Below are 13,288 nucleotides of genomic sequence, written 5' to 3' on the forward strand. Positions count from 1 at the left end.
TGCACGTCGTTGCCCTGCACAGTTACTCCTCCTTCTCCTGTTGCCGGACCCGCGCTCGCCTCGGCCTTGCCGCGTCGCAGGTCCCTCCGCGGCCGCCCTCGCCAAGCTACCGCCGTGCTCCGCCTCGCTGCCCTCCGTGCGGGTCTGCCCCGAGCCGCCACGCCTCAGCTCCATCCGCGCACGCCCGAGCCGCGCGCGTCCTTGGCCCACATCGCGCTGCTGCTCCACCCGCGCACTCCAGCGCTGCGCCGCATCCGCGTGCCGCAGCCGCCGACGCGCCTCGCTGCCTCCGGCGCCTGCTCGCCTGCACGCCGCCTCCGGCCTTGTGCCACGCTGCCGCACCGCGCTCCGCTCCTGGGCTCGCACGCCTGCGCTGCGAGCCATGCCGCTACGTGGAGCCGCGCCCGCCACTTGCTCGGCGCCAGCCGCCGTGAGCTGCCGCACGTGCTCACCTGCGCCAGCTCCCGCAGCCGCCCGAGCCGCGCCCACGCGCGCCGCTCCAGCACGCCCCGCTCTGGCGCCGCATCAGCCCAGCGCCTCGGCCCCGCTCCGCTCGCCGCCAGCGCCTGCGCCGCTTGCGCTCTGCGCCCGCGAGCTGCTCGGCTCCGCCACCGTCAGCCGCGCCGAGCCGCCCTTCCTGCTGCGGCCACCGCTCGCGCTCGGGCCGCCCGTGCCAGAGCGCCTGGCCTGCCGCGCCGCGCCGCCTTGGGCCCTATCGGCCGGAAGTACACAGAGGGAGAGAGAGACAGGGGAAAAGGAGCGCCGCCGGTGGAAGAAGAAAAGAAAGAGACGCCAGGGAGAAAAGAAATAGAGGAGAAAGAGAAAAGAGACTTCCCCAGGACTTATGCATAAATTTAGAAAACTGCAGGGACCTTTCTGTAAAGCATAATTTCTCATTAATATAAAGCCCTAATGAAGAAATGCCCAAAACGAAAGTTGGAGAGTTTTTCAAACTCTACAACATTGCTTTAGGGCCCAAGTTCAAAAACTCAAAACTTATACCTTTACGCGTGAAAGTTTGAACAAAAGTTGGATTTAAATTACTTTTGTCCTAAAGAGTATAACTTTATAAAATTTAGGACCTAAATGCAAGCATTTATGACACGTCATGATGACGGGATAGACACGTCATAATAATTGGATAGACATATCATGATGACTTGCACCTTTTACACTTTAGTCCTAAGTAACTTTGAGAATTACTTTTGTAAATCAAATATTTGCATAAAAGGACTTATACTTTTATAAAATTACATAAATACCCTTATTTTCACCACTTAACCCAAATTTTTATACAAATCAACACATGCATTTCTAATGCAACTTTTTGGATAAATATATATTTTTATGAGATATAAAGTAAGAAAAACATATTTGCAAAACTACCCTTCACTTATTTTGAGATTACCTCCCATCCAAATACATTTTGCAAAAATAACCCTAGATTTTTCTGTAATTACAAAAATACCCTTTTTACTTGCACTTTAAATTTTCAAAAAGCTTCACATAAACATAAACATATATGAGCTTTACACTAACAAGCATATACTTCACAATAACAAAATATATGTCTAGCTTACAAGTACATGACTGTCACAGCCTTCCCCCCTAAAAAGAATCTCGTCCCGAGATTCTGGACGAAAGACTCTTAATGGGAGAAAAGCAGATCACCCATCAAAAGTGACAAGAAGCAATCACACCAGAGAAGATTGATGTTAATGGTAAAAGCCGTTGGAATATGACGAGATGAGTATGACGAAAGCATGGATAGCTTGTACATGGATGAGTATAACAAGATAAGAGAGAGAAAGGTGATCAAGTTCTCATAGAGCTAAGATCACAACATGAGGATGATAAATGTCGGTGACATTCATCATAAAATTCATGGATAGCAAGTGAGGATAACACAAGAGATTGATAAGTGATGTTTGAAACATTCCTGCTCAGTGTTTATTACCTGAATGATTTAGATGATGTTGATTGCAAAACATGCCTATTCATACCGATGCAATCAAGGAGTAATGATAAAATGCTCCAACTCAGAGTGCAATGCTCGATATATAACCATGAACATGATGCTCTGTTGAGATATATGATTCCAATGATGGTGCATCACGAGGATGGAGGATTTCATGCACGACCAAAATGGTGCACATGACATAATGCAATTACCATGATGCTGAAAATGATGCATACACCATGATGCAAGGATGACGATGCTTGCAATGTATGCATGTAAGAAATGCATAAAGTATGATGCATACCGTCATGAGTTGATGATGCACATGACTCGCACTCTACAACGGTTCTCTCGTAACTAACACCTGGTTAGTTCTATATCCTTGAGCGAAGATCAAAAGTTAGGACACTAGTAAGGTTGCATAAAAAGAGATTGCAGTGGGTTACGTCACATATACCTAGTCACCAGTGCGCTCCTAATGGCTCAATCATGTGGCTGCAGCGCACATGAGGCCTTAGGTTCCGACACGGCAACATGGTCATGTGATTAAACGCCACCACAAAAGAGGAGTAACAACCCCGTAGTGCCAACAGCAACAAGATAGATTCAGGAAACGAAAGACAACCCAAAGTTGTACTGGAGGCACACCCGTTAGTCAGTCTACGGATTTTTGATGATGATGCAACACCATGCACTGACCAAAAATGGTATGTGTTATGATGTATGACTTTTGCCGGGAGAATTGTATTCAAAAAGTAATTATTGTCATAAATCTTTTTAATTTATCCAAAATCATCTGAGCAAAAATTGAAGGTGCAACTTTCAGATGTTGTAACCCGAATAGCCAACAATATAAGGTACATCATCGAGAGAGGACAGATGAATCACTGAATGATGGATTCAAGGGTTTGCTGACAACTATCAAGGTTTAACCATCAAAGAAAAAGCTCAGTGCTTTGGCTGAAACAGATTCAAAGCAAGATCATGGGTTTGATTTAGCTGTCAAGCTAAGATTGGCGATAAGGTCCAAACATGACCCAACCCACTTGATTCACAAAAGACCTTCTCATTCCAAGTTAGCCTAGCAGATTACGTTGGCTCCTACAACACAAAGTCTAGGCAGGCATTCAGATACAAGCACACCTTTTAGTACTATAACATAACAAGCAAGGCAATCAAATCAATCCAAGATAACATGATGCATGCACATTCTACACGTCCTCACAAACAAAAATAACTGCCAAGTAACCTTGGGCTTACGTGGTTAGTTACGGTGGCACAATATAAATGCGTCTCTCCCTGTAATAGCTAGTCGATAATCCTAACCGTTCAAACCTATCGAATCATGGTTAGCATACCTGCAGAAAATCATAAGATATATATACCGAACCTTTCATGCCAGCATGTCATGAAAGCGTCCCCAATCATTACTGTTCACTATAGAAACAGCATCTGTACGATTACCGCCGTACAGACAACGTTAACATACGTTATCGAGATAACGTATTCACGGGGGTACCGCAAAAATGCGGGGGTATGAACTGCGATCGCTATACCCTGCGCCGAACCATATACTCCCAATGTAGTCAACTGAAGTTGGTACATTGGCAGCATCTCAAGTAGGCCACTGCTTGAGAAACAGCGTTCGGTTCGCATCACCGACGGGAAGGCTAACTCCCTAGTTAGCTGAGGATCCTTACCTTCTTACCTCATCGTCGAAGGTGTCGTTACAGAATATAAGGTTGGGTTGTGCATGAATTTAAGTTTTGACAGAAAAGTAATACTGGTAGTTAGGGTTATATATGTATATATACTATAGCCACCTCTATTTCCCTCATAAGCATTACCCTAGGGCTTTACGTACTAAACACGATCCTTAACGAATCCAACGCGGCTTTGCCAAATATTTTGTTGGTCAAATTTTTATACTGAAGGCATTTTTAAGGTAAAATGTATCTCCAGAGTAACCTTATAGCTCTGATACCAGCTGTGGCAGAACCAACCTGAATTATACCGGCTCAAGTACGCGAGTCCACTTCCGAGGGCTCCAACATGCTTCAAACGGTATAATCCCTTGGCCTGTCGGGTAACGTCCCGATAAACCACCGAATACAGGATCAATAAGGTTACCTCACACGAAGATGAGTCCAGAGACACAGTCACCATCATATTTTACATCACAGGAAATTACAATACAAGGGTTTCCAACAGTAGTATGAAGTTCCAAATTTAGAGAAAACATTACAAACTGATAAAGTTATGGTTTTTGGCAGCGGAAAAACATACGCGATGATTTATAACACGTCGTCAAGACGGACGTCATGCTAAGCCCGGGCACGACATCACTCGGTATCATCCATGTTGGCTGGGGATGGATCCCATTTCGTGGACCAACCATCTGGAAGAGCACAAGGCCAAGATAGGGGAAGAGTAGGGTCTTCAAAGGTTTTACCTGAAAAACATATAACTAGCAAGACTGAGTATACTAATACTCAGCAAGGCTTACCCGGGTTTGGGTATACTTTAGCCCATAACTAGACTCATGCAGGCATGTAAAGGCTTTGGGTTTATTTTTAGCTGAAAAGCAACAAAGAGTAGATCCTTAATGTTAGCTTTTAGCTTTCAAGTTCTATGTGATTATTTATTCTAGGTAAGCACCTATAATTAAGCAAGCATGGTATAATTTTTAGCCAAGCATCATCTTTGATAACCGTAAAGTTGCTCTTGTTACTCTATGTGACAAAGGGATCAAGCAGTCTCAATCTCCGCGAGAAACGGACGATTCTGAATCGAATTTCAAACCTTGCAAGGATAAACCTAACTCACACGCTTGGAACACCAAAGGGTTGTTCCGAAGCAACCGTTTGCCTTTCATTCCGACTCCTGGATCAAATCCACCACAAGCGACTGCAGGACCATACGCACTTCCAAAGTGCAGGACATACGCCTGTAGCACGACTACATGTCCGTACTCCTGGTTTCCCTTGCAACACGTATTCCTACACGTCGAATCAAGTAACCAGAAGAAGCAAATACGAGTGGTGGGAGGTATGTCCACTCCTCGGGCCGATTGGTTACTAGGCTTGCCGCTTACCCAAAACTCACGGCATGTGGTTAGTACTTTCAAACGCTTAACCCTGATCACCACACACTGCGACCTTATCAAATTCAACAACACAGATGGGGTATCATCTCAACCATGATACTTCACATACTTCCCGTCCGTCATCCTTATAGTGACTGTAGGAATATAAACATTACAACTCCTATAAAGCTCGCGAGTGACAGGCAATCACTCGACTTCTACCGGTCCTATTAGTGTAGCAGCTATTCGGACTCAAGTTCTAGTGTTCAGTACATCGGTTCCTGGAATTATGCAACTAGGGTTCCAAGCAATTCCTAAGAACTTAATGCATAGGATTACACAAATAGATATAGATTGCAGTGTATTTAAAATAGTGGGTTATGTCCGGAGCTTGCCTTTATTGGTGGGGCTGAAGTTAGGGATGTTAGTATTGTTGTCTTCCGAACTTTGGTTCGGGGCTTCAGATAATCCTTTGGTGACGTTCACTTGGTCTTCAGAAACATCCTCTGCAGACTCTTGGGAGATCTTGTAGGTACCGTTTGCGGAAGTAGTCGTATCTACATGCAATGCAACATTACATTCAAAGTGTGCACATAAAACTATCTTAATTCACGATAAAGTTGCAATCCAACACTCATTTAATATATTACTCATATAACAACCCAAAAAGATCTGAAACTAAACTTAGACAAAGCTTTAGGAGGACAACAAATTAGAACTGGCTACTTGTTGAAGATTACAACAGAGCCGATTGGAACAACAGGGGTTTAGCCGATAGAATTGGCAAAGGAGGGAACCATCTACACAGCATTAGGAAATCTGCTGATTTCTATTCGGAAGAGAATCAGCATGAGTAGTTCCTGGATATGAGCAGAAGAGATTAGCCGATTTGAGTTCACCTGGGGTCAAATCAGCTAACATGGAGAGGAACGTTGAAGATACAGTACTTCAAGTACAGAAAAAGGAAGGATCTTGCCGATTGGATTATCAGCATGTCTTTGGTCTATCTAATTGGTTGGTGTATTGGTCTTGGCCTTAACCGATGAGGATGCATCAGGTTTGGCCGATTGATGTGCTTTGGTCATGCCTAACAGAGACATGTCTAATGTGTTAGCTTACTGATCTAGGGTTGTGTACTTTGGCCTGTATAGCCGATTGATAGGTGCATCGTGTTCCTAAATGATCGATGAAAGCATCGATTACTTTAGTGGAGGGATGATTCCTAAAGCAGCTGTGTCTTAACTGAGATGTGCTTAAGTGTTATTCTAGGTAACTAGGTGTGGTTGTATCGGCTCGATTACGTCAGCACAACAATTGAGTGACGTATAGCCGATTGGAGTGTGGTTGAGGGTATGTGACCGATAGATATATAGCCGATCTCTCAGCCGATGAATCGGCTGATAGAAGTGTGTGGATAAGGATGGGAAAACTAAGGATTGATCGGTCATATTTGATTGATATGGAGAACAACTAGAATCGGCTTGAATCGGCCGATATTAAGAATCCTAAGGTTGTGTGTGCATCTCCGATGCATCGACTATGTGCAGCCGATATAGGACAGAACAAAAGAATTGTATCGGCAGTAGCCGATATTAGAAAGATAACAACCGTATCAGCTAACCAGCCGATGGTAGAAGCATATCAAAAGGAGTGCATCGGCTGACAGCTGTTACACAGAAACATTATAGACTCAAAGGAACGGATGCTTAGCGGCTAAGCTGATAGCCGACGCTGAAGCATAGCTGCAGAGATGTATTGAATAAGCAGCAGATGCACACGGACTAACAAGGATCCTTATATGAAAAGAACCTTAAGGAAATGACAATCAAAACAAGGACAAGTCTTGATAGCAGGGATATGAGCACTCGTGTGAAAGGATTAACTAGGTGTCATACATCTCTACTTAAGACATACATCCTATGATTTACCTTTCAGCTACAACACATGCTTAACACATAAGGTACAAACAAAGCATTCATTCCCTAACATTTAACCTAGACCACACTTCAAAGACTTTCAGTTCAAGATTACAACATAAAACTTGTAGAGTTTGACCTAAGGATTCAAACAAAACTGATTTTGTATTTTTATGAACTTCTTACGAAATTATATGGAATGTAGAAGTTCACCGATTTGAAATAAAGAAAGCTCTGGAAATTTTACAAAGAACACCCTAGAACTTTCTAAATCAAAGCAATTAAGTCCCTTGTCGCGGAAAACAGAGAACAGGAAGATAACGACGATATTCCAGCAAAGGGATCGCCGGCATTAGAAAGATTCAGTGAATCAGGGCAAACTTTGGGGTAGCCTTGGTTGTGAAGGAGGACGGGTGGAAAGCGAATTCCCGCGATGAACAGGATTGGCGATGAGAGGTACTTGACGGTGACGAGATTCTGTGGATAACGAAGAAGCTTGCCAAGGGATTGTAGTGGGTGAAGAATGGCCGGAGGGATATTCCTCACGGTAACCTGTGGTGACAGTAGTCGACTTTGCCATGGCGATGATGTTTCGGCATCCAGGGATCGAAGAGGCTCGATGGGGGTCCAGGAGCTTCCTCGAGGTGTCGTGGTCTTGCTCGAACAATCGGCGAGGAATAGGAGCTGCTGGATGTCGTGAACTTATGGGACGAGATGATGGAGCCGGATGGGTTCGCTATGCCAACACCTCCGCGAACCTCAGGGTTTTCCTGCTCACGGGCTAAGCCTCCACTGCTCACGCGCGTGTGCTGCAGAAACACAGTCGGCACACCCGCGTAGCCTCCTGCAGGATCGCCGCGCCTGGTCGCAGCCCCTGCACACTGCTCCCGTACTGCTCTCACACCACTGGCTCTTAGCCCGCTCGCGCGTGGCCTGTTGCCTTGCATGCGCACTCGCCTGCGGAATCGAGCCGAGCCGGCCACTAGCAAAACACTTCCGCTCGCACTCGTGAACGCGTCGGTTCAATTCCGCCCGGACCTTCGGCTTTGCTCCGCCGCGCCACACTCGCCCCCCTCTGCCTCCGCGAGGGCCATGGTCTGCTCGCACCTGGCCATCTCCAAATCCTCCACGAGTAGTTCGTAGTGCTGCCTGATCTCGTCCGCTGCTTTCTCCTCAACGGCCTCCGACGTCCATCACGCGCGACTCTACTGCCCCCTGGGCAGGTCCGCCCCGAATCGTCGCGCTGCAGCACCTCCCGCACCGCGTGCGACCTTCCTGTACACCAACTCGGTCGCGGCCTGAGCTCACCCAGTGGAGACACTGCCATGCGCTGCACGTCGCCGCTCTGCACGTCGTCGCTCTGCACGTCGTTGCCTTGCACAGTTACTCCTCCTTCTCCTGTTGCCGGACCCGCGCTCGCCCCGGCCTTGCCGTGTCGGAGGTCCCTCCGCGGCCGCCCTCGCCAAGCTACCGCCATGCTCGGCCTCGCTGCCCTCCGTGCGGGTCTGCCCCGAGCCGCCACGCCTCAGCTCCATCCGCGCACGCCCGAGCCGCACGCGTCCTTGGCCCGCATCGTGCTGCTGCTCCACCCGCGCACTCCAGCGCTGCGCCGCATCCGCGTGCCGCAGCCGCCCCCGCGCCCCGCTGCCTGCGGCGCCTGCTCGCCTGCATGCCGCCTCCGGCCTTGCGCCACGCTGCCGCACCGCGCTCCGCTCCTGGGCTCGCACGCCTGCGCTGCGAGCCGTGCCGCTGCCTGGAGCCGCGCCCGCCACTTGCTCGGCGCCAACCGCCGCGAGCTGCCGCGCGCGCTCGCCTGCCGCCTGCGCCCCTCCGGTCCCGAGCGCCAGAGCACCGCCACCAGCCGCTCGCCTGCACCAGCTCCCGCAGCCGCCCGATCCGCGCCCACGCGCGCCGCTCCAGCGCGCCCTGCTCTGGCGCCGCATCAGCCCAGCGCCTCGGCCCCGCTCCACTCGCCGCCAGCGCCTGCGCCGCTTGCACTCTGCGCCCGCGAGCCGCTCGGCTCCGCCGCCGTCAGCCGCGCCGAGCCACCCTTCCTGCTGCGGCCGCCGCTCACGCTCGGGCCGCTCGTGCCAGAGCGCCTGGCCTGCCGCGCCGCCTTGGGCCCTGTCGGCCGGAAGTACATAGAGGGAGAGAGAGACAGGGGAAAAGGAGCACCGCCGGTGGAAGAAGAAAAGAAAGAGACGCCAGGGAGAAAAGAATTAAGAGAAAAGAGACTTCCCCAGGACTTATGCGTAAATTTAGAAAACTGTAGGGACCTTTCTGTAAAGCATAATTTCTCATTAATATAAAGCCCTAATGAAGAAATGCCCAAAACGAAAGTTGGAGAGTTTTTCAAACTATACAACATTGCTTTAGGGCCCAAGTTCAAAAACTCAAAACTTATACCTTTACACGTGAAATTTTGAACAAAAGTTGGATTTGAATTACTTTTGTCCTAAAGAGTATAACTTTATAAAATTTAGGACCTAAATGCAAGTATTTATGACACATCATGATGACGGGATAGACACGTCATAATGATTGGATAGACATGTCATGATAACTTGCACCTTTTACACTTTAGTCTTAAGCAACTTTGAGAATTACTTTTGTAAATAAAATATTTGCATAAAAGGACTTATACTTTTATAAAATTACATAAATACCCTTATTTTCACCACTTAAACAAATTTTTATACAAATAAACACATGCAATTCTAATGCAACTTTTTGGATAAATATATATTTTTACGAGACATAAAGTAAGAAAAACATATTTGCAAAACTACCCTTCACTTATTTTGAGATTACCTCCCATCCAAATACATTTTGCAAAAACAACCCTAGGTTTTTCTGTAATTACAAAAATACCCTTTTTACTTGCACTTTAAATTTTCAAAAAGCTTCACATAAACATAAACATACATGAGCTTTACACTAGCAAGCATATACTTCACACTAATAAAATATATGTCTAGCTTACAAGTACATGACTGTCACAGGTCGAACCCTAGGTAAGGCCTCCCTCATCGCTCTTTCACCCAGTACCTGGTGAGTTTATCCTCAGAATATTCCCTAGGGCCTCGGGGTGGATTGACCAGATTTTGACTGGCATGTGGGCCCGCAATCCTTGTGCTTTCGCAGGATGTGATCTTGTTTGCATTCTTTTGCATTTTGTGGTGTTTGTCCTTGGCATTTATTCATGGGCACCTGCATACCAAGACTCACTAAAGCTTGTGCAAATAGTTAAGAGTTAAATCCCTATCTCTAGGTTTGGTGGTTATTTAGCATTGAATGATGCAGAGGTTGAGGGTTGGACTTAGCAATTAAGGACTGTCAACAACACTCCCACACTTAGCCCTTTTCTCATCCTTGAGTAAAGGTTAAGGACTAAGGTGGAACATTTCCTCAACTGGTATGATGCCTGCATATAAATTATTCCAGGCCTCACCTTTTCTTATGAACTTTTGTAGTTTCTACCATGTCATCTTGGGTAGTTGAGGAATGGAATGGATTAGAGTCAAGTCTTCCTTACTTCTCTTACTCATATAACTTGGGTTTTGAAAGATTTTCAAAACAAACTCAGACTTGCTCCTCGAATGATTCTCTCATATCGCTCAATGTGTATGGTTCCTTACCAAGGCATCAGTTTGCCACTTTTCTCTCTACTTCTAGTAAGGCCTTTGTGGAGCTCAGAGTAGGGAATAAAAAGGAAGCCTACTTGCATTGCATATGTTGCTGGGTCAAAAACCGGATCAGAGGAGAAGCAAGTCATGCAATCTGATCAAGATGTGCAAGTATGTGGAATTTTTGCAAAACTTAGACTCCCTTTGTATGACTCTATGCTTTATTTCTCCCTTTTTTGGATATGGGCTATCTTTTCTTTCTTTCTTTCTTTTCTTTCTTTTTTCTCATGATTTTGAGCATGTACTTATTTTCTTTTCTTCTTTTTGCATAGCCCATATCTTTTTTGCAAAGGTGATTGGAGAGAGTCATAACACACATGGAGCATTCATTTGATGGACGGATGACATATTTTTGCGTAACTTCTAGTGTAAAAGTCAGCATATGAAGGTGGAGTGTGCATGATCTTGATCATGAAGGTATGAAGAGTTTCTCACAAGGGTCACAACAATTTGAAAAGGTTCAATGTAAAAGCAAGTAGCATATGTATAAGGTTTCCAAAGATATCAATAAAAGGCTTTGGTAGGAATTCAGCATCATGGAGGAGACAAACTTTTTTTTAAAGATAAATATCCCAAGTACTTTACAAAGAGAAGCAAGGTTCCTTTTATCATACCGTATCTTATTCGTCAACTACTTAGATGACATGCTTTCCCTATGATAGATTGTTCACAAGTAAAAGGAATATAAGCTAGGAATAAAGTATATGAAAGCCAACCATAGGAAAGGCATGTTAACATGAGGAGATTGGCAAGGTTCATTGAGTTTAATTTTAGTGATCAGTATGAAATTTGTTTAAACTCAATAATCAGGGAGCTAGAGGGTTATGTTGCACAAACCATCGTTGAAGAGGAAGAAGAGGAAACTGAGGGGTGTCAGAGGTGGTTTGGTCGAACCAGAGGTTTGGCCATCCCTCTCTAGATCCCATCTGTTCTGTTCTTCGGTGCGCTGGACCATCTGATGTTGCACAACAAGTTGGTGGGAGATCTCGAATGAGTTTGCACCTGGTGAGTTTCAGAGATCTCCCCCACACTCATCCTTATACCTATTTTTAGTTGACAAACAAAACAAAAAGTGGTGGAAACAAAAAGTCTACAGGTTTGAATACCGGGGACTTCAAATGTTTATTAACTCAAGGCTCATGCAAAGAGTGTGGCGCCTCAGATTTCTTTTTGTTATTATTTTCATTATTTTATTTATTTTTTTCTTTTGTCATGGCAAACTAGGCATCAGGGGTAACTCAAAGCCATGCTTAAGGGAAATCAAGTTCAAAGATTCAATTAGCATCGGGCCCAAATTGCTTGCAATTATTTTTTCATCATCATTTTCTTAGTAAAGGTTAAGACTAAGGTGGAACATCTCCCCAACTGGTATGGTGCCTACATATAAATTATTGCAAGCCTCACCTTTTCTTATGAACTTTTAAAGTGTCTACCATGTCATCTTGGGTAGTTGAGGAATGGAATGGATTAGAGTCAAGTCTTCCTTACTTCTCCTGCTCAAATAACCTAGGCTTTGAAAGATTTTCAAAACAAACTCAGACTTGCTTCTCGAATGATTCACTCATATCCCTTAATTTGTATGGTTCCTTACCAACGCATCAGCTTGCCCCTTTTCTTCCTACTTCTAATAAGGAGCAGAAAGTTTTTGGATAGAAAGGTGCTCCATGGTAAGAAAAGGGTAAAAGAAAGAGAAAGATAAAAGAAAAGGTACACCCGCAACTAAGTTCGAAGACAACTACACAACCGTTCCCCGGCAACAGCGCCAAAAATGCTTGTTGGTATTTCTTAACGTTCATGAATAGAATCCGCAAGCGCGTGGATATACCGCTGTAGCACTTCACCCGGAGAGTATTCAGGGTATCATAGGTTTCTCAGGGAACAGAGGTGTAACGGTTAGCTAGCTAGTTTACCCTTGGAAAAGAGAAGATAGGATGGTTCTAGGTAGTGTGGTTGACTAAGGATAGAGATACTTAGGAACGATAAGCTAAGCTATTACTTGCTTGCTTTGGGCATCGGCTTACTCCTGGTCTACCAAGAATGTCCGGCTATTAGCTCTATGTGACAGTTCATGTATTTGTAATGCTAGGAATATATTTTGTTAGTGTGAAATATGTGTTCGTTAAGTGTAAAGCTTGTGTATGTCTATGTGAAACTTTTGAAAATTTAAAAGTGCAAGTAAAAAGGGCATTTTTGTAATTACAGAAAAATCTAGGGTTGTTTTTGCAAAATGTAATTGGATTAGAGTAATTTCAAAATAAGTGAAAAGTGGTTTTGTAAACATGTTTTTCTTATTTTATCCCTTGTGAAAATATATATTTATTTATTCAAAAGTTTCATTGGAAATGTGTATGTTGAAGTGTGTAAAATTTTTGGGTAAAATGGTAAAAACAAGGATGTTTGTGTAATTTTATAAAAGTGCAAGCCCTTTTATGCAAATGTTTGATTTACAAAAGTAACTTTTAAATTTACTCAGGACTAAAGTGTAAAAAGTGCAAGTCATCATGACATGTCTATCCAACCATTATGACGAGTCTATCCCGTCATTATGACGTGTCATAAATACTTGCATTTAAGTCCTGAAATTTATAAAATTACATTTTTAGGACAAAAGCAATTCAAATCCAACTTTTATTCAAAACTT

The 13,288-nt window shown here is 44.9% G+C and overlaps 1 protein-coding gene across 1 annotated transcript in view; it reads left to right on the plus strand.

Annotated features, from left to right (window-relative positions):
- The first annotated feature begins 382 nt into the window (after positions 1 to 382).
- Positions 383 to 13,288, plus strand: part of LOC112872950 (predicted GPI-anchored protein 58) — a 31,585-nt gene continuing 18,679 nt past the window's right edge. The window contains exons 1-2 of the mRNA XM_025935985.1: positions 383 to 725; positions 8,564 to 9,213. Of these exons, the coding sequence (XP_025791770.1) occupies positions 383 to 725; positions 8,564 to 9,213 (993 nt within the window). The remainder of the gene's footprint in view (positions 726 to 8,563; positions 9,214 to 13,288) is intronic.

This window comes from Panicum hallii, chromosome 9, assembly GCF_002211085.1.
Source record: "Panicum hallii strain FIL2 chromosome 9, PHallii_v3.1, whole genome shotgun sequence".
Taxonomy (NCBI): Eukaryota; Viridiplantae; Streptophyta; class Magnoliopsida; order Poales; family Poaceae; genus Panicum; species Panicum hallii.